We start from the raw sequence: 22,333 nt of genomic DNA, 5'->3' as shown, positions 1-22,333 counted from the left end.
TATTAATGAAAACAAAAGATCGAATATATTCTCTTATTTTTTTTTGGGGAAAGGTACGTAACTTTTTCCCCTTCACATTTTGCTTTTCTCCAAAATTACCTCCCTTTATTTTTTGCTTTTCCCCAATTTTACTTTTCATTCATAATTTTCTCTCTCTCTTCTATTCTCCTCTCTCATCCATCAAAGGAAAATTGCAGACCCTTCTCCCATGCGTCAACTCAACCCAGCTGGAATCAATCGCTAGATCTCAGGAAGCATCATCGTCCTTCTATGATGTAGTGAGAAATGCTTCGTCCCTTGCCAGACACACCGCTTGCACATTCATGGGGTATACCAATTCGTTGTTGCAAGCAGTTACTAGCTTCATCGAGCTTAGTCCTTACAGGCCTGTCGGAACCTATGTTTTCTGCACAGGGAAGGGAAGAATGTTCACCGTCAAGAACTCAGATGCCATTCTCCAATTGTTGTTTTATAGTCTTCAATTGGAAAATCGAGAAGCACTCACGGAAGTTGCTTGTAAAGTTTTAAGGACCATCTACAATATGGGAATGAAATCTCAGTCAATTTGGGGAAGGAATATGTGGTTGATCTAGAGCATCATCTATTGCAACTTCCTCTATCTTTAGCAGGTGCTGGTAGCAATGAGATGGGAGCAATCGAAACGTCCATCAAGGAGCTCGGACTGGTGAGTTTTGTTGTTCCCTGTCTTTTTCCCTTTCTTCCTTCCATAGCTCAGGCCATTTCTGTTGAGCTTCTTCCCACCCAAGAAGTGAACCCTTTTTCTCTGGATCCCAACTTGTAGATAGAGTGCCATAAGCAAGTCCAACCCCAAAAGTTCCGAAGGCAAGTGATGCCATCAAGAAAGGAAGCCAAAGTGGAACATCCCACACTTGTTGTTCGTTGAGTTCATCAAATACCTGTAACATTGCTAGACCAATTCCCATGGGAGAGCCCACGAAGAACAAGATTCGAACCATCATTCTCTCGAATATAACCTCTGGAATCGTATCGTTATCATCATCATCTTCATCATTATTATCTCTTTGGCTTCTCTTGTTCTCAAACACAGTAACTGAGTCTCCACCAAAACGTTTGGCTTCTGCTTGTAGTTTCAATGTTCTTTGAGTATTGATCAAAGGAATGTGTTTGATGGTGGTGAAGAGGAGAGTTGGGCTTCTTTCTGTACAAAAAGGGGAAGCTCTCTTAAGATGGAGAGGTGGAATTCCTAACCAAAACAGAGTTTCCATGTTGTGAAGTTGTCTGCTCTTGTTTTGCTACCAATCCATGTTTGTATTGTGAACGCAACATCAGAATCTTATCTAGAAACGATGAATGGTTGTTAATTGAGATATTTTGAACTTCTCTCTCTTCCTGAATTATTTGAATAGACTCTGCTGTGGTTACCACTTTTTTTTTTTTAATTGACTAAATTGTCCAAGATTAAGGAACAATAGGAATTTGTTCTCTCCTGAATTTGTCCCCTTCTTCTCCGGCTCCGATCAGTTTGTTCCCAGATGATTTCAATGGTGGTCGGCGATTGAAGTTCTTGAATATTGATTCAAATACCTCGAGTTGATCCTCTGCCACTGGTGTTCCCTTTTTCTTCTTCTCCGTCTCTCGCAAATTAGTAAGAATCGCTCCTGTAAGTTTTTTTTTCTGTAAATCTAAACTTATTTCTCTCTGTATATATAAAAATTAGATCTCACGGCCAACCTCAAAGTTTATCTCCATCAAATAGATCCTGCTACTGCAATTTTCTAAATCTGAGTTTTAGAACGATGTGCGCAAGCTCGTTGATTTGCTATGGCGGTTGAGAAGAGGGGAAGAAATGAAATGAGAGTTTTTTGTGACCAGAATTTATTCTCTCCGATTGCAGAGAGCGTCGCCGGTGGTGCTACTGCTCCCCGTGTCGTACTTTCCTATTTATGGGCTTCTACGTGAAATCAGTGGCGGTCGGAGAGACAGCGGTGGTGATGAGGAAGTTCGATTTGGGAAGATGATGGAATCACGATGGGTTCAAGGTGGGCTGTTAGGAAGGGATGTATTCTTCGAGAAGACCACTTTTGTCAAGTGGTGGGAGAAACTTCCTTCTTATCTTTGCAATGGAACTAGAATTGCTGCACTAGTGCAAGGGGAGGGAAGGAAACTTTCTTTTTCTGAAGATTCGATTCACAGAGAGCTATAAAAGGGGAAAGGTTTTGATTTTGGTTTTTCAGCAGACCCTCGTCGCTCCTGCACGTAGTTGCAGAGGAGGTGAATAGAGACGAGAGAGATGAATAGAGGGGAGAGAGAAAATTGTGAATGAAAAGTAATTTTGGGGAAAAGCAAAAAATAAAGGGAAATAATTTTGGAGAAAAGCAAAATGTAAAGGGGGGAAAAATTACGTACACGGTTTACACGATCGTGTACGAAACCTTTCCCCCTTTTTTTTTTTTTTATAGGTTTTATTCTATTCTATTCTATTCTATTGGGAGGGAATTCTATTGCGAGGGGTGGGGAAGAAACCAAAAGACTTGTCTCGTGTGATCGTGTCTATGTGAGAGAGACAAATTTAGGGCATTTTTGGTATAGTTTTTGTTTTTTATTTTTGCCTTTAAAATGTTTTTGGATGCGTTTGGTATTGTTTATGGAATCTATTTCTATTTAAAAAAGATTGAAAAAATTCAAAAACCAAAAACCGATGGAAAGCCGTTTATGATTTTTCGTTGAAAATTGTTTACCGCTATTTGTGCGGACTAATTAATGAACATGTGCTCATAAACCCCGTAGTTGAAAGGTAAAATAGTAAATTACTTTTTATTTTTTTTTTATATTTATAAAAGAGGCCCCCATTGTCCTCCTTCCTCGATCAAAAGAGAGAATGGGGTTTTGCTGTTACTAGTTCTGCTTCAACGATGAAAACGCCCACACATACCCCAGAGCGAGAGAGAGAGAGAGAGAGAGAGTTACTCAAACATTAGTCTACAGAAACAAACATAAGAGCCCCCAACAATTTGGAACAAAAAAAGTTCTCAAAAGACGTTGGGTTTTGCTGCCTCCATAAACCTAACGAACTAACAACAAAATACAAACACACACACACAACTGAAACTTACAAAGCATACTGTAACACCATTCCTTTTGTTGCATTACTACTGCAACTAAAACCCTAAATCTAACCTAATCTAATCTAACTGACCATCAAGACACAGAAGCAAAGCGCCAAAAAGACAGGGAACTAAAGAGCTACTTAAGTATTTTTCCTAAACTTGGACTCATCGATCTCAATCCCCTCCCGGACCGCACGGTGCCCTCCAGACTCCTCCGCGGTGCTTAGCCCACCGTTTTGACCCATCTCCTGATACCCTTCAGTCCCCGGAATACACAAATTCCAAGTTTTATTTTTGAAGAACCCTTATCTCTTGAAGAATCACAGCTCTCTTGCTTTGATTTTCTTCAAATTTCAGTCCAAACCCAATCCCTTTTTTTACATAAACTTGGAATCCAAGCTGCTGTCCCTCTGGTTCTTCCCCTTTGTTCCCCGATCTCCCTCTCCTCTCCTCTCCTCTTTTGGCTCGATTCCCTCTCCCTTTCATTCTATCGGCTTCCACTAAGCCTCTCTCTCTCTCCCTCTTTTCTCTTCTTTTATTAATCGAATTTACTGTATCAATTTGATTAATGTGAGCTTCTTCTCATCCCTTTATGATTTCCAGGAAGGAAGATGGGTGAAGGGAGAATATCTTCACACATCATTTCTTAGAAAAACTATTCTACATATGACTATACCAAACCATTTTTCATTCTATATTCTATTATGTCTAATTTTTACCAAACGATTTTTAGTTTTTGATCAAAAATGGTTTTAATTAATGATTTTTATTAAATAGACAAAAATAAAAAATAAAAACTATATCAAAGACAGTCTTAGTTATCCATTTGCTTCTCAACTCTCTAGTCTCTACCAAGTGTACTACGGGTCTACGTCCATAGGTCGAGTGTTTGGAATAAGAATCAGAATCAGTTGCCGCTGATTTTGATTAGAATCAGCCTGAATTGGGAAGAATCGGCCAAAAAAAAAAAAAAAAAAAAAAAAAAAGGGAGAACCCCCTCCACCCTAAAAAATTAAAAACCCCCACAAAAACATGATCGGGATATCATCGATCACTTGGAATCAGGATCGCCTTGGCCACGTCAGATACAAGTCCTGCATCCTATTCTTAAACCGATACTACATTTGAGTATTTTTCTTGATGATCCTGGAATCTGTAGATCATAAAAAGAGTCTAATCATTGTGAAACTACAAGCCTTAATTTAGACTTCATTGTGATATTGATAAGATATTAAAATTTGCCATTTTGTGGTGCATCTAATTACTAATAAGAAATGACAATTTTTAAAATCTACTCCAATCTTTGACATAGATAATTGGCTTCTAAATTACTTTGTTGTTTTTTTCCACCCTTTATTATTTATGTGGCTACTTGATTATGGCCATCTAAATCTAATTAAGATCGAAGAGTGAATTCCTCTGTACACTCATAATTTGCAGGTTTGTTTTGTTTGATTTTTTTTTTGGGGGTAAGCTTTGTTTGATCGTATTCATGTTACATAGAAATGATCACTTACATGATATTTAAGCATTAAACTCTTATTAAATATCTTTACCAAAAAAAAAAAAAAAAACCTCTTATTAAATATGATAATCATATTTATAAATAGAATTTTTATTTTTTTCATCAAAATTAATCCAGGAATTCGATTACAATATGTAATAAAATATAGAGAAAAAGAACTTTGCTTGGTCACGTAGTTCCTAAGCCCAAAGGGCCCGAATTTACCTTTTCACATTTTATGAAAACAAAAAATCCATCCATATTGATACCCTGTGTGCCTTCTCATTAGACCCGTGCTGATCTAGGACTACACAACCAAGCAACGGTTTCTTGCCCACATTGGCCCCTGTGCTGGTGCTACTGGGGCTACACTAGCTTCATATTTTAGAGTACAGTATACAATCATATTACGTGTTAATTACAATAGTTTCCATTTGTGTTTTTTTTTTTTTTTTTTTCAATGCAACCAGAATTGAAGGAGCCGTTTACCAAAAAAAACCAGAAGGAGGCAAGGAGCTAGCCAGCCATTAATGATCCATCACCATATATGCATGCAGGCTTAGAAAGTAACCTCCTTGTCGAAGATCCAACTGAAACGAATGCTCTGGGGTTTCACCTTACGGGCTCGCCCTTCCGCTCGTTCGTGCAGCTTTCGGAACCTGGGTGCCAACCCACACACGAATTCCTGAGCTTCTTGTGCAACACTATTGAGACCCTCTAGCTTCTCTAGGTTCCATCGTCCAACCAGGAAATCCAATATGTCTGCATAGTCAGCGGTTGTGTAGACACCGATCCTCTGTGCGACGGCAGCAAAGTTATCAAATAGATTTGGATCTTGGCCATCGTACATGAGGTAGGCAGGCATTGAGATCTTCTTACGCATCATGTCGGCGATCCCCAACATGGCATCATTGGGGTCCACCTCGAGTAGCTTCTCCACCATCTTGATGTATGCATTCTCGTGCCGCTTCTCATCAGCTGCGATGCTACCGCAGATTCGTGCCAACACGGGGTCTCCATGCTTCTTTGCCAGACGGGCCGTGTTGCCATGAGACACAAACGTGGCCCGCTCTTGGAAGGATGTGTACACATACCCCAAATAGGGATTGTTTTCTGTTCCTGTGTCCTGTTACAATTACATGCAAGAATTAGAATTAGAATTAGAAATAGAAAGAAGAGCTAATAATTAATTACTAAAAGAGACTTGTTGATGCACATGCGAATGATACTACTACTACTACTACTCACCATGCCACCGGCGATCAGGTACTGAATGGTGCGCTCGATCATAGGCATATTGACGCGTCCAGAGAGGTAAAGGTAGGTTCTGAGAAGATCACCGTGCCGGTTCTCTTCAGCGGTCCAACCACGGTTCCAGGTGGCCCAAGGATCCGGGCTGCATCCGGTGGTATCATTAACCCCGTCAAGTCGGTTAACGAAGGACTGGTACGTGGGTAGTGCTTCTTCGGTGATCATGTCACCCACCAACACCACCAAGTACTCGTCCGGTAATCCCGACGCTCGATCGCGTAGTTCCCGTAGTTGTTCTTCGAACACATCCATCGACAAGGATGAATCGGGCAAGAAATCGTGTGGCTGCCAGCATTGCTCCACTGGTTTTAGTAGTGGGAGGATATTATCCTCAGCCCACCCATTTAGAGACTTGAAGATCTCTAGCTTCTCTTGAGGCATCGAGTGTGACCTCGAAGGGCCTGTCACCGAAGATCGAGGTTGGGGTGATGCTGCTATGGCCGATACCGGTTGTCTCCGGACACCGGTGACCGCTGCTGGACTTTTGGGTTTTTTGGAATTGACATTACTGTAATAATGATGTGTCAGATTCCTGGTGTTTCCCAGGGAGAACCCCATTTGGCAGAGAGAGTATGAGTGGGAGTGCAACATACTTGATTTGATTTGATTTGATTTGATCTGATGTTCTACTTTAGATAGTCAAGAAATATCTATGTATTACTTGATATTCTTTCTCTCTCTCGGAGATCGAGGTTGGGATCCAGGGAGACTTGGGTGGTGGGGTGGGGGGAGAGATGAGATGAGATGAGATGAGATTATGAGAAAGCTGGGGAGTAGGAATTCTGTATTTATAGGAGGAGGAGTTTGTATAGTGATATTTGGGCGACAGTCTTACACATAGTACTTACTTAACAGCTCAGCTCTGCTCTGCTCTGCTCTGCTCTGCTAACATTTAAATCATATATTTTGATAACAACAAGAGACGTGCTGGCAGTGTGAAAGGTTCTCGTCTTCTCTACGAAAACTTGCATGTACGTGCTTCAGACGTTGGCTTTTAAAATTGAATCTTGTTAATTTTTCACCATTTATTTTCATATTATATACATATAATATACATTTCTAGATTACTACTTTATAGTAAAGGTTGTGATATTTATGGGTGGAGTTGGATAGGGCACCATGGTTAAATTGAATGGAAAGATAATATATATATATAGGTAGATTTAATGTCAAATTCAATATTCTAACTCTATATGGAATGAAATTAACTTGTTATGTGAGTATAGCATTAAGTGTATCCAACAAACCATTTCCCATTAGGTATTGCTATTGACGTTATAAGTTTCTGATATTCTCTTTTATTGATAAATTTCAAGTCTCAATTCCTAGTATCCGAGGGATAAATAAAAAGAAATGAAAAATTTTATCTTCTTTGTTTTTGTTTTTTTTTTTTTTTCATCATGTAAATCAGGTGAAGTTTAATGTTGCGAATCTCTTTATAATTGGGACTATTGTCATAGTCAATACAGTTGAAATTAACTTGCAGGAAATTAAAACTTCGAATTAGGAGGGGCGATTCTAAGGATAAAAAGAAATGAAATGACAAAAAAAGGGATATTTTTTTGAGAAGTTGTCATAGTCAATACAGTTGACAATTAACTTTTTGGAAAGAGTGACTTCGAATTAGGAGGAAGGCGATTCTTCCAATGCATTGACCCATCTATTTTTATTTTTTTTTATAAGAAATTGACCCATCTATATATACTTCCAAACCGACATATAGAGGTGAACAAGTAGTAGAGTATACATATAGGTACCCATGGTAGGGCGCTTGAAAGAACCATATCCATAGAAAACTCATGAATATTACAAGAATCCCCCTCCCCCCCCCCCCCTCCCCCAACAGGAAATTCATGATACAGGGGAGAGGGATTGGCAATAGTTATTGTTTGTGGGTAATAATAGAATATGGTAGTTAATTACCAATCATCTTTCATGCATGTGGGTATAATAACAATAATAATAATAAGAGAAAAACTCTCATTTTTAAGCAAGTTTAAGTTGATTATTAAAACCTGCTTTTGGGTAATCTGATAAATTGTTCTTCGTCCACTTGTGCTGAAACAGCTAGCTATACTTTCATCTCAAGTGTGTGAGTGTGTGAGTGTGTGTGTGTGTGTGTGTGTCATCTTTGGTAACATCGAAAACAAGAAGATTTCCATATATACATAAAAAAATTTAAATTAAAAATCGACTGGGTCAAGTTTTATTGTTTAGTTAGATTTCTACATCAATTATAGTAGTATTTTGATTCTTTGTTAGTATAGATCGTCAAGTTGTTCGATCTCAGCCGAATGATCAATTAATCTATTACTTATTACCCGTTTATGATAATAAATTTCAGTTCTAATTGCTTCCCTCAGGCCCGATTTTTATTCTCTGAGATTCGCTAATCGGTACGATTGTGCGGTTTTTCTCATAGGAGACTTGAAATGATCATTTCATTCCGTAACCGAACACACTGCCTGGGATGGGGTCCACCCCTTTCTCTTAGAGGCATTAGAAAACCGTACCAGGCAAGGGAACCGCAGGTGATAAAAATTCCCTCAGGCCTCATCCATCCATCCGGTTTCAATTTGCTAGAGATATGACTTAGCTTATGAGGTCTGACTTTTTATATTCTCTCTTCTTTATATAGTTTTGTATGTCTAGTGGCATTTATTGGGTTAATTGTAGATCTATGATAATACATAATTAGAGGAACGCCAGTGCACCCAAAACAATAAACAAATCTCAGCACTTCTCCATTTCCAATGGGTTCTTGGAACTTTTACAAATTCTGCTAATAAATCACGTTCCCTCCTACACCAAGCACTCCTTTCTCTCTATTTTTCTTTTTCTTTTTTAATCTTTATTATAAACATATGGGTTTAAAGAAGAGTTTTTTTTAAAAAAAAAATAATAACAAATACAATTTTATAAGACTACGCGCTTGATCACAAGCAAGCAGGCTTTCTTTCATTTAGAGAAGAACCTTTCCGTATTTCTCGCACTTTCATTTAAATTTATGGATGAATCCTTCAACATGAGAGAAAGGAATGCTCTATTTTGAAATATTGTTTTAAGTTTAAAAACTTAGAGTCGCTTTCACAAATCTTTTGTTTTTCTTTAGTTATTAGTTAGAGGTTTGAGTTCAAAATCTTTTGGGAGGAAAATTCAAAAATAATTCATAAGCAAAGGAAGTTTTGTTCTCACGTTGCGGATGAGAAGAAAAGGCTTGCTCATATATGGGAGTGGGTACATACGAGTATGGGGTTCTTTACAAAGAGGTATCTCTCCTCTAGGATGTTGGGGTTGGATTCGAGGTATTTTTCACATATGCACAATATATTTTTATTTTATTTTTATTTTTGTAAGTGAGTAGGCCCTTTGTGAGGGCGGGCTTTGGTGAAACTGGAAATGTTTGCTCCATTGTGATCAAGTGGTCAGGGGTTTGAGTCTGGAAACAGCCTCTAGCTCTGTGAAAGCAGGGGTACGGCACGTAAAGCTGCATACATTTTGACACCTTGTGTACTGAGTATGCCCTTTTTAAGTGAGTAGTGTTATTGGTGAAACCTAATCTCAGTCCAGAAAGTGTTGTGGTGTTCATTCGGAAGGCCTTTTCATCTTCGAAACGCGCATAAATGGCCTAAAAGTGCATACATTAGTGTCAAAGGCATACCAGGTGGGTCTCTAGGGATAATTTGTATTTTCTGGGTTAGGGTTTTCTTATATATTGTAGCCATCTCTTTTAGAGATGTGAGAGTAAGAATTTGTACTTGCTTTACAGAAATAGTGGATTCGTACTATGGTTCGGCCATGGATGTAGCCTTCCTTCGTGGGGGTGAACCACGAAAAAATCCTGTCGTGTGTGTTTGATTTCTTTTTCTTTTGCAATTCTTCTGCAAAATCACCATTTTGCTGTGCTGTTTTTCTAGTAGGTAGGCCCTTTGTGCATGTACTCATGCATATAGTGACATGTCTGACCATATGGATACATCCTCATACGTACCTACAAAGATATGCCACATACATATAGAAAGAGTATACATACTAAAATTTGTATAGTATTGACATACAAACATGTCTATCCGTATATAGTCACACCTTCCTCTTGTACAGTCTATATAGATACACTTTCACATATAAGTGTACCTATTCGTATCCCCACTTTGAAAATCTATAAATACCCCACCTGAGTTTGTGCGGTGAGTTTGTATATATTCTCACTATATATGAACAGTATTTTCGTATTGTGTTGTTTTCTTTCAATTATTGGGCGTAACTTTCACACTCTCTATTGATCATGTGTTGCGTACAACAGTACTTTGATAACGGAGGTTGTTTTATCTTGGAGGTAAAAAATACGAAGACGCCTGATTGTACTAAAACACGGGAGCGTTTCAGACCATAATAAGTGTATCTATTGTTACGACTCAACCTATACTTACTGTAATCATATTCTATTTAGACATCATCAAGAGACTCTCCTTTGCCGTTTTGTCATCCGATACAAGCATCGACTAAGGTTCAAGCATCAATTCAAATTCAAGTCCTTGGCCAGATAAGTCTTCGATTTTCACAATCTGCAAATTATTCATTTTATATAAGAAGGAAAACTTTTCCCTTTTTTTTAGTACTAATATATTTTATTTAATTTCCTATACAAATTAAGAATAAAAGAGTTCCTACATATATATATATATTTTATCTTCTCCCTTTGGGAACTATCATATATCAAGGAGTACTATTGCCAAGTACATGCTGGTCTTTATGGACATTTTCTCTTTTTCCGTTTTTAAAATATTTTCCTTTGGATACTAACATATGGGCTTTAAAATACGTGAATATCCCTAACATTAATTAACAACTTAAATTTTAGAGCCTACTTGCCAAGTACATACTAGCCTGGTCTTTTTAGAGAAGAATGTTTCATGGTGCGATCATTTCTCTTATGAATCGAATTTCCCTCTACCCACGATGAATGGGATTTCATTCACCACGGGGCAGGAGAGAGCGAAAAAAGGTATCGAGAGGATATTTTAGAATATACTAAAATCTTAGGAGGGATTTGTGAATCCTAGGATGGTGGGTGAACCGCCTTCTAACCGTGGAGGAAAACTTAATCCTCTTATTACCAATATATTTAGTTTGTTTAATTTCCTACAAACTAGAAAGAATAGTGCCTTTCTTGTTTTTCGTTTCTTTTATTATTGACAACTAATATGTGAGGTTGACCGAAAAAAATAGACAACTAACATGTAGGGCTTGTTAATTTCGTATATATATATATATATGATCCCTAGTTCCACTTCGTGCATATATTAACTTGGTTATATTTTTATTTTTTTTTGCCATCAATGTAGATGTTATGATATCTGAAGACTTCCAACTATAATATTTTAAGGATAAAATTTGGAATATTTAAAATGAAAATGTTGATTTATTTTTTTGGTAAAATGAATTCTGTTATTAAAACTGAAAACAACCTAGCAAAAAATCTATTCCACTCTTTTCTCTTGCCAAATTAGGAGAGTTTCCCTTTATTGTTTTATTCCAACCCCAATGTCGGGTCATTACTCATTACCATGGAACAAAAACTCGACCGAAACTTGTCGAAACCATCGAGTCAACTCGGTTTCCTAGGTTTCCAAGACGAGTTGAAGGGGAATTTTATAAAATCCCTGGATTCGATCGGGTTTCGATGGTTTTGACTAGTTTCGACCATATTTCGATGATTTCGACACATATGTCCATCGAAACTAGGGGAAACTTGGCTCGAAACTTGGACAGACAGGTATTTATGCTAGAAACTGCCAGAAACCAGGACAGACACTTAGTTATGTCTAATATCACATTTACTTAAGATATTATTCATAAATAAACAAATACCCCCTATTTGAATCCAATAAAAATAGTTACAAAAATCAAATTCCAAAAGAAAAAAAAATCAACCCTCCAGTTCAAAAACAAAAACTGAATTTTCGATGGTAAGTGCAATTTTTAACTTTTTAATGCTGGGTATTTTCTCAAATCTAAAAATTCCATAAATGTCAATATGGCAAAACATTGCTAAAAACCAAAAGTGCAGTAAAATATTCATTTGTTTTGATGTCCAAAAATATATTTTCTTTCAGAGTGATTTTGACAACATTCGCAAACACCAAATTAAGTTTGACCGGCACATAACTCCTTCAATATAAATCAAATTTAAGCAATCTTAGACTTATTGGAAAGCTATTAAAACAAAGTTTTCTAACAAATCCAAGATTGCTTAAATCTCATTTATATTGAAGGAGTTATGTTCCGGTCAAACCTTATTTGATACCATGTTCAAGAACAATATACAGTATCAAACTTTGATCAAAACCACAAGTAATATTTTTAGTGTTCTCTATGTGAAACTAATGCATGGATTGAGTTTAAAATATCAAAAATAGGTAGCACAACAAAAATCAGGACAAAAAACCAACTTCTGGGCCGCGAAACCAAGGTTCGAGTTAGCCTGGAGAAAGTCCCAAGTTTCGACCGAAATATGGTCGAAACCGAGACGAATTCATTTTCTGGCTGATCGAAACCTAGTTGAAACCCGAGTTTTAGGACCTTGCTCATTACACATCACTTAATAAATTTCCCTTCAAAAATGAAAATCAAGGGAATTGACACCTAATTTTTTTTAGATCTCCATAATCTCACATATGAGGATCACAAATTTGGTACAAGGCCAAGTTTTCTTCTCTGCTCCTCATGTGACATTATGGTTATTATGTCTTAAAAGAAGTTAGGACTCAAATCCCTTGATTTTTTTTTTTAAGAGAATATTTTTTTTAATAGGTAATATCAAATTTATTAGGAAAAGAGAAGGAGGGGGAAGCATTGGCCAGCTAAATGGATGCTTCACTGAGAAGACGAGAGGTAGCTGTAGTTTACTTATTCTTTCTTAGTATAAGAAGCCCCAATTAATACTGACTCTATCCCAGAGCAAGATTCACTTTCTAGGGCTCTGTGGGCATAGCTTGATGGGGTCACGTAGTTACAGATGGCGGTTTATATGTAGTAGCCGATCACACAGATTTTGAATTGTGTTCGCGGGAGGGAATGTACAGGAAGCACAAACACTCAAGTCAATAGGTCAATAGGTCAATAGACAGACACGGTCCTTTATCTATTCAATGTGTCCCTAGAATTAATTGCTACTCTATGCATCTACTGGATTGGATTCTAATTTGACGGATAATAAATGAATGGGAGAATCAACTAGATGATGGGCCATGTTATCTAGATAGCTAGCTAGGCCATGTAATTTCACATGTGGACCGGACCACACAATGGATGGATGCAGCCTTCTTTCTAGGCCGGTCCACTTGGAGAAGTTTTCTAAGCGGTGTACCACCTTTTCCATCATGTGGAGGCATGCCATGATCTACTAATTCTGATTGTTGGATATCGAACGACTGAGTGGTTTCATGATCTAACTCAATCAAATAATATCCACACTTAACTTGTATAAAACAAATACTATACTCACTCACCAATTCCCACAAGCAAAGAACAATTTTCATTATCAAAATCAATCCATCATCACAAAAATCTGTACATATTAATAATGGCTACTCAATGGACCCAAGAACCCGTATGTATTCCTTTTCTTTTAATTCTGATTGAGTATCTGATCACAATTTTCACCTTTCACATCTATACTGATGCCAAGAGAAAAAAGGGCCTTTTTTTGTTCTCTAAAGAATTGTTACATAACTACACAAGTCTCTCCCTGTACTCAAAAAAAGAATGACACGAGAAAGAATTTCAGTTACAAACCGCTTTGCGTCAGACGTCAGTGGGTCTTTGAAGGACTCTGTTTCTCCACTCAGCTGCCAGCCTGCCAGAAAGAAAATAAAACAAGGAAATTAATATAATAGAAAACCATCGCAACCCTAAGTGAAATCTTATAAAGCACATGCAATCTGACATAATCAAACTACGAATAGGAGAACAATTTTTTTTCCCTAATAGCAAGATTCTAGCAGAGAGTATCCAGTAATCCTTGACCAGAAGGAAATAATTATACCATCAACTTGTACAAAATATGCAAAAGTGAAATTGATACGATTGAAAAAATGAAGTGGGAAATGCAAAGCTTACAACGCTTCCGGTTCATTGTAATGGAAGAAAACTGTCAGAAAGCAGAAATGTGAAGACAATCTCATTCCACACATCAGGGACTCCAGGAAGACACCAGTGGCTACAGTCAGACATCAATGGATTATCACTCCATGGGCCAACATGTGCATCACTCCGGAAAGCCCCCATGGTAGTTACATGCAGAATCGTCGCAGGAACTGTCATATTCTTCACAACTTCTGATACAATGTGTGAAAATGGATTTTGGTCCCTTCTTTTGGTTTCCAGCATTGGATGGCGCGTAACGTTACACTGCCTATGGGGCTGTTCACTGATATAGAAACAAGCAGCACAGTTTATAATGTGTGGAATTAATATCAATACCTCTGTACTTAAAATATGGTCTGAATAATGAAAAAACTTACATATGAAACCCATAAAGGAAGAAAATAACCCAAAAAACATTGGACCAAGTTTCTCTTAACCCAATGTGAAGAGATTCCCTGTCTTTAGTGCGATTAGATGGGAATCTTAAAGGCAGTGACAGACTTCATACAATTTTTTTTGGGGGTGGGGGGATTTATGACTTTCGCAGTGAAGAGAAACTTTCTCCAAAAGCATTAATTCTGATTTTTGGGTACTTGGCTATCTCCAAAACCACTAAAAATATCCCTTCTGAATGGAACAAATAATCGATCCTTATGATCTCCAGAAGCCAATCAATAAAACAGATTTGATGGCACATTTTCCACAGAATGATAGCTATGAGTACCGCCTAACTCTCTTCCAGTTGAAGTTAGAACTCTCCACAACCAGCAAACTCAGAGGGAATAAGTTTTCTATAATTTTTTTTCTTTTTCATTTTTAAATATTCTCAAAAAAGCGAAGCCTCATCCAGTAAGCTCCCAGAAATCAGTACAAATATTTTCCAGAACAAACCACAATAGCCACGCTGCCATTAGTTCCAGTTGTATTAGGTTGAGCTGGCAAGTTATAGACACCTTTTAAGTTCATAAACTACAGTAACTAGTAAAAACCTGAGATCCATTGTGAATTATAACTCTAAAAAGAGTACCTCCAATGAGAAGGTTCAAATGTTCGAAAGAAAACGCGTGTTCTATTTGTGTTGATTCTGGTCTCAACCCATGATGCCCAAGTTTGTAATGCAATTCTGAAAGCAGTAGTAATTGGCATTCCGAGCTTCAGTGATCCACCAACCTGGAAATAGCAGCCCCTGTCTGGAAACACATTTTAGAAAATTTTCTACAAATGGATGCAAAGCAGAACTTAAGTGCATTCAAGAACCAAAGGTAAGGATTACGCCACATACATATTGATGCATAAAATCACACCACCAAGGCACATACAATTTAAAAGTATGTTAAAATCCAAACACACATGTTAAATCAATTATATGCTACAAGGAAGGAAAGCTCCATCAAAGGTTAACCATATGAGATCCACTGGTGAACTGAAAAGGAAATAGATGTAAAATTTGTCATCCCCATCTCAGAAAAGATAGCCGTGATAATAGTATTACAAAGCTTGATAACTTGGACCGTACTATAATGTACCTTGTATCAACATTTTGTATAGCATCTCGGTATGACTGCGAGTATCTGAAGTATCCAATTTAAGACATGGGCATATTTATCAATGTCCGACATGGACACAAGTGCCATAGGGACCCAATATCTGAAAAGTTGGAGACATATCTGCAGTATATTTCATGCATTCAATGAATTTTAAGAATCCATGCTAAAGGTTTGGCTATGTATTTTGGTGCCAGCTGCCACATGATGCACTAACCTTCCTCTTTCACCTGGGCCTGAGACCGGCAGTACAAAAGCCTTTTCACCTTAGTTGAGTATGTAATACAAAAAGAAGATACTTCACACTAATAAAAAAGGGATAATTGCAACAGAGAAAGAAAAAAAGGGCGTACCCAGTGCATGAGGCTCTCGCCACTGCGGGGCCAGGGGAGGGTCATAATGTATGCAGCCTTACCCCTGGTTTTCGCAGAGAGGCCATTTCCAGACTCGAATCCATGACCTCTTGGTCACAATGGAGCAACCTTACCATTGCACCAAGGCCCACCCTCAATCGCAACAGAGAAAGAAGGTACTTAATTTTATATAACATCTGTGTACACATTTTGTCCTTCCTCTCCTCCTGTTTCTTAACACCATTAACTTTTTTTCTGCTTCTCCGATCAATTTCGTTTTATATAACATCCTTATACATAATTTTGTCCTTCCTCTCTTTTCCTGTTTCTTAACGCCCTTCACTTTATTTTTTTTTTTGCTTCTCCAATCATTTTTCTCCTATTTCTCCCCCTACCCTCTTCCCACACTTGAATTCTTTCTGATTCCAGTAGAGCTTGCATGCAAGTGTATTCTTGTTACCCTCGTCACTAGAACAAAAAACCACTAAGTTTTGGAATGTCAACAGAACTTATAACCCAATCCCATAGACCCTCTTAGTTCTGTATGAACTTTTCATTGATTGTCCAAGACCATGGTGAAATCAAATTTTATAGCTAGCTCTCATGTCAGCACTATCCAAGTCAATAATATTCATGTTAATTCAATTCAGCGAAAACCTTATCCCAACTAAATGGGGTCATTTTCCATTCAACTTTATTTAGAATCATTTTTATTGTTACCTGAAGCAATTCCTATCTTTTGTTACCTTGGTGCAGTTGTAAAAAGAGAAGGAAAGGACGCAACTTTCAGAATTAGAATATGTAACAGAGCAGATAAGCAAAGAAACTAATGAATGCAAAGGTTGATCGACAGAGAAGGAAGAGAATCAATAGAAATCATAAACCATGAAACCATCTATTATTCTATTTTATTATGACATAGATACTAAAAACTGCAGTCGATCACAAAAAATATATGTGAAACTTGAAAATCGAACAAAATTGAACAATATGACCTGATAGATTGGATTAGTTGAGTGGAGTGTGAGTTGTAGCAGAACTAGAAGATGAATCTTGACTAGATGAAGGAAGAGAAAATTAGTCTATACGTGGTATATGGCCCAATACTCTCTGGCTTAATTCTAATCTACATCAAAGTCCCAAACCGAACATGATTCCACCTAATAAATATCCCAAGCATAAACTAAGTCCTACTTTGACTCGAACCAATTACAAGTAGGACTGAACAAGTAATTAAACTCTTGAACCAAACCAGCCTGTAAATCTTAATCCAACTTGGAAATTTATGTCTTGATCAGAAGCTATCTAATTGATTATGACATAGACACTGAAATCTGCAGTTAATCAAAAGAATATATGTAGAACTTGAAAATAAAATAAAAATAAACAACAAGACCTGATTCATTGGATGTGTGCAGAATAACTAGCAGCAGGACTAGGAAGGATAATCTTGACTATATGAGAGAAGAAGAAGAAAATTTGTCTTGACCATCAAACTCTGGGAGGAGAACCATCCTCTAAAACCATAAAAACAAAGTTTCATAAGATGCAAATTTCAAAGGAAAGGAAAATCCTATCACAAGGCTATATGTAGCCTATGGTCTAAAATCTTTGGCTCAATTCTGATCTAAATCAAAGTCCTATACCTTACATGATTCCAACTAATAAACTCATAATTAAATTTAAAACAGAAACTAGGTCCTACTTTGTTTCAAAGTAAAACCAATTACCATTATGCCTAACTAGTAATTGAATGCCAAAACCAACAAGCCTTTAAATCCTCCGATTCCTAGGATTTCTTATAATAATAAATAAACAAAAACTAATAAACGAAGGGCCCGCACGTGTGATCCACTGGCCATAGGGCTCCCAAAAAAATTCCCTCAGAAGGACTAAGCGTCTAGCTAGCATCTCTATGAACTGCAATTGTAGACTCTCCGGCGTCATCTCTTTTATCAAAATTTTCAATTAACAGAACCAAACCTTTTTTTTTTAGACTAACTAGTAATGAAGGCGTAAACCAACAAGCTATTAAATATCCAATTCCTAGGACTTACTAATAAAAGAAGGGCCCACATGTGTGATCCACTGGCCATAGGGCTCACAAAAACATAACCACAGAAGGACTAAGCCTCTAGCCAGCATCGCTATGAGCTGCAACAATAGATGCTCCCACATCATCTCTTTTATCAAAATCATCAATTAACAGAACCAAACTTGTTTTTTTTTCTATCAGATCCATCTTCAATGAAAGAACAAGCTACATCACAAGAAGTTAAATTTGGAGAATCACCTCGCGCACAGAGCAACCATTAGATCATTTTCTTGGTCACATGATTATGGTGAGATAGTAATCACCCTTCACACAGAGCAACCATTAAATCATTTTCTTGGTCACATGATTATGGTGAGATAGGTAATTTCATCACATATTGCTGTTGGCGTGATAAAAAATACACTCCAAGCAGAAAGTCATGTTCAAAGTCATCATGGTCCTAATGATGATTAATTAGGAAAACCTGAAATGGCTAACTATTGCTTTCTGGGAAACACTATCAAAGAACCGTCAATGGACAAGGTAACTCAAAAGACTATGGAAGCAGGGAAGAAGTTGGAATTCTTCTTCCCTCATGGCAAGAAAAAAGGACGTACCCAATGCATGAGACTCCCACAATTGCGGGGTCTGGAGAGGGTCATAATGTATGCAGCCTTAGCCCTGCTTTCGCAGAGAGGCTGTTTCCAGACTCGAACCCTTGACCACTTGGTCACAATGGAGCAACCTTTACTGTTGCACCAAGGCCTGCCCTCATGGCAAGAAATATGCATAATTTCTTCCAAAATACTAAAATAAGGAAGTGAGATGCCATTGGATGTTCACATATCTTAGTCATTGTCCTCAACAAAAAGCAATTATTTGATCCCTATTGAGTTGGGTAAGAGCAAGAAGTATCTTCAATCAGGACGGCTTGGCTAAGCCCCGATCCTAGTTTTCAATAATTTGTATGTTCTTTCTCCAGGTCGGTCTAATGTTTTCTGAGGTTGCCCTATGTATGCTAAGGAAAGGTGTGTCAGATTTGATGAGATATTTGGTTTTATTGTTTGAGCTTGCTTGGGTGCAGGTGGGAACCCTAGGTCAAATTCTTTGATTAGACATGTTTGCGAATCTATCCAATTTGTCCAACCTTCAAGTCCATTGCGCAATTGCGGCTCCAAGAAGAGAGAATCCGCTCCTTGAATCATTTGAAAGGTTACTCAATTACCTATCTAACAGGCCCAAACTGGGGCCATTTATATATGAATTGATGAAGTTAGGGACAAAATATAGGAAATATGAATCTGCAACAGAACCACTTCTTTCTACCCCCCAAAAAAAAGTAAAATACCAAACGGAATTATTCATGTTTAATGATCTCATGTTATAAATAAAGTTGTGGCCTCTATCACCTTGACAAGCCAATCTATTCTATCAAATTCTCTCTTCTCAACTTAATCATAATGTATAATTAAAGTCTTTATGACATGGTGACACAGAGAAGAAAATAAGGGAACTCGATCACATAATTATTGTGCTTTTCCACAACTCATCAAATCAAAACTAACATACATTTTTCTAGTACACCTCTTATCACTTGATGTTAAGGCAAAATAATTCAGGAAATTTTGAGTTTGGATTGATCCACAAACAAATTTAACAATAACCTAATCAAAACTTACGTGTCGAAAAGCTTTCCATGATTCCACCATTGCCCTGTATTGAAAATAAGAACATCTGAATTAATCCAATCCTGATTAATATCATCCAACTTGTCCAGCTTGAGTGTCGACCTAACCCTCTTTGGCCCATTTCTGGGTACCCAGCCTCGTTGAACCAGGAAAACTGAGCGAAAGAACTCGATTGTGAAGTTGAACGAACCGAAACGTACACCCAGAAACCTAATCTGCTTGGTGATCTTGCTCCCATTGACTTCATAAACACTCTTCTTATCCTTTACCCCAGTCATCAGCAAGCATATCAGAGACTCCCACTGCGTTCTACTCATGGAATCACCAACAAAGACAACACGTTTGCCACGAAGCATTTCTAACACTTTGTGCACATCAAACCTTGGGATAAAGCAATTCTTGGGCTTCCACCTCCATTTAAGATAATCTCTATCTTTGCGCCCATTAGCCAAACAGTTGAATCCTCGTTCTGCGAAAGGACATTCCGAGCTATTGTACAGAGGATAACTGTAATCCTGTTCCCAGCTGCCATCGAAATAATCACAGGTACCTGTCGAACCGGTGGATTTGGAATTGGAAACAACACCCCCATGCCCAGTCCCGTGGATGGCCTTCCTGAGACTGGGAAACACGTAATGATACCCACAGCCCATTACTATTATAAAGAATAACGAAAAGATTATCAAGATGAATACATGGAATGATGGCGAGGCCCAGCTCTTTCTACTCACGAATCTTGGACTGCCAAAGCTCACGCTCCTCCGACTGAAATGACCGGAGGTACTCCGATTAAAGCTATTCACCATCTCAATCATCCTTACCAAAAAAATAATAATAACAACATCAATCCTCATTATCTACGAATTTTATTCCTGATGAGAATCCCCCAGAAGCCATGGACTTCTTAATCCAACAAAACCTAAGCATCACATTAAACAACTCAGTCGAAACCTGAACAATGCGAGCCGATCCATACTCAGAACCCAATAAACTCGAGAAGGATTACAGACCCATTTCAGATTACAGATCAAGATTCTATGGAGACCGAATCTTCAGAAGAAAAAACCAATTTCATACGAAATACTAGTAGAGAATGCCGAACCGCCTCAGAGAACATATTCCAAGTACCAGCTGAACTTAGCTCAAAATAATCAGAAATCTGCAGAGATGAAGAAGCTCACAGATTGCAAGCTACTGGGATCGAAATCTGGAAGAAACAATCAAAGGCGGAAAAGAAGGAATCTGCAGATTTACAGCTTTAGATGGCTTTGGCATGGCGAGGACGATCAGTCTTTTGGGAGTTCGCTTCTGCTGAGCAGTCACAGAGGAAAACAGAGACAGGGGTGAAGGGTGGACTGGGCTTCATGGGCCGACCCATGGATTTGACCCTCGAAATAAAACAATAAAATTCATTCTTTGGTAGATTTTTTTTTTTTGGGGTAAGAATTCTTTGGTAGATTTCTCTTTTAGTTAATTGTTCCTCATAGGAATGGATGGACACGTTTACATTGTGCTCTATCAGTTAATTATCTCACCATAATTAAGGTCAAATTAATCGGTTTTTGAACAACTAATTGAGTTATAAATATACTATAAATATTTAAATAGGTTGTGTACGAGTTGATCAAGTTATGAACAAACTAATTGGGTTATAAGCTATCGGTCTTGATCCTTTACTAGCATTGATTGGTTGAAGTTATACACTGCTAGGTTTCAATCAAGCATTCAAGCATCGTGAATGCTCAAATAATAATGTTTAGACAAACTTTAACCAATTGGTTCCAATTAGACCAAGTGGTGGGGGCAAGCTTATGACACTCCTAGAAGGAACTATACATGTTCATTTTTTCAGGTCTAAGATCCCATAGATAAGAAAAAGAAAAGAAAAAAAATTCATAATTTTTGTCTGATTATGTGTTTTTTTTGTTACCTAGACATGCAAACATAGGCGTAAATCATCACATTAGCTCTTATGTACTTTGACCTCTTCAATACCATCCGATTCAGATCGATTGCTTTCAAACTTTTGTATGGCCCACATTCGGAAATATTTTGTCTCACCCAGTAGGATGGGGCCCAATGAGTTGGTTCAGGGATAGAGTAGTGTGCACGGCTCGTGCGACAGTTGTGAGGCACTTAATCATTAACTATTTATTTGGTAAAGTATACATCACTACATCACTTAGGTTTGTCTTTAATCTACTAAAGTTTCATTAGCGATTAATTAGTATAAATTAGGAAAGCATATGCATACACATGTCCTCAACAGTTTACCGACCATGTGAAATGGTCTCACGTTATTAAAAGTTTTCAATGTCTGCGGGCACATTCTAGGGTACAGATTCCAATTTGCCATCTCACATAACGAGATGTGAGATCTATATTGATACCTTCTCTCTTAACCTATGTGGGTCTTCTGTGGATGATACTATTCTTTTAAGTGTCACTGGTGTGGCGTGCAGATTCTTCTTCAAACTCGATGAGATGTAGAGCCCATGCTGATATTAACTCTCTATCTATGTGAGCCCCATGTGGATAAAACCATTCTCCTTAATACCATTGATGATATGTGTAGATTTCTCCTTACACTGGCAGTGCACTCTCCCAATAATAATTCGAGGAACCTAAACTTACCTATAGCTTTTTTTCCTACTTGAGGGT

General features: G+C 37.7%; 3 protein-coding genes across 4 annotated transcripts; all 3 read right to left on the bottom strand.

Moving 5' to 3' along the window:
- Nucleotides 1-641: 641 nt before the first annotated feature.
- On the bottom strand, nucleotides 642-1,288 carry LOC122669655 (uncharacterized protein PAM68-like). Of its 2 annotated transcripts, XM_043866473.1 has the most exons (2): nucleotides 1,158-1,288; nucleotides 642-1,127 (listed from the first exon to the last, which is right to left on the bottom strand). In XM_043866473.1, exons 1-2 carry the CDS (start codon nucleotides 1,245-1,247, stop codon nucleotides 669-671), a joined length of 549 nt encoding a protein of 182 aa, XP_043722408.1. In that variant the 5' UTR covers nucleotides 1,248-1,288; the 3' UTR covers nucleotides 642-668. The 2 variants fall into 2 exon arrangements, with proteins under 2 accessions (XP_043722408.1, XP_043722407.1); XM_043866472.1 differs by having other exon boundaries at nucleotides 642-1,288.
- A 3,864-nt stretch (nucleotides 1,289-5,152) lies between these two features.
- On the bottom strand, nucleotides 5,153-6,462 carry LOC122667271 (stearoyl-[acyl-carrier-protein] 9-desaturase 6, chloroplastic-like). The gene is made up of 2 exons (XM_043863524.1): nucleotides 5,842-6,462; nucleotides 5,153-5,719 (listed from the first exon to the last, which is right to left on the bottom strand). The coding sequence occupies exons 1-2, from the start codon at nucleotides 6,460-6,462 to the stop codon at nucleotides 5,153-5,155; spliced, it is 1,188 nt and encodes a 395-aa protein (XP_043719459.1).
- Nucleotides 6,463-13,664: 7,202 nt separating this feature from the next.
- LOC122669779 (protein trichome berefringence-like 7) lies at nucleotides 13,665-20,953 on the bottom strand. The gene is made up of 4 exons (XM_043866630.1): nucleotides 19,664-20,953; nucleotides 15,080-15,238; nucleotides 14,026-14,335; nucleotides 13,665-13,754 (listed from the first exon to the last, which is right to left on the bottom strand). Exons 1-3 carry the CDS (start codon nucleotides 20,524-20,526, stop codon nucleotides 14,038-14,040), a joined length of 1,320 nt encoding a protein of 439 aa, XP_043722565.1. The 5' UTR covers nucleotides 20,527-20,953; the 3' UTR covers nucleotides 13,665-13,754; nucleotides 14,026-14,037.
- Nucleotides 20,954-22,333: the final 1,380 nt, after the last annotated feature.

The sequence above is a fragment of the Telopea speciosissima genome, chromosome 7 (genome assembly GCF_018873765.1).
Source record: "Telopea speciosissima isolate NSW1024214 ecotype Mountain lineage chromosome 7, Tspe_v1, whole genome shotgun sequence".
In the NCBI taxonomy this organism is placed as follows: Eukaryota; Viridiplantae; Streptophyta; class Magnoliopsida; order Proteales; family Proteaceae; genus Telopea; species Telopea speciosissima.
Note: the sequence above shows the minus strand (reverse complement) of the source record. Positions and strands in the feature narration are given on the sequence as shown.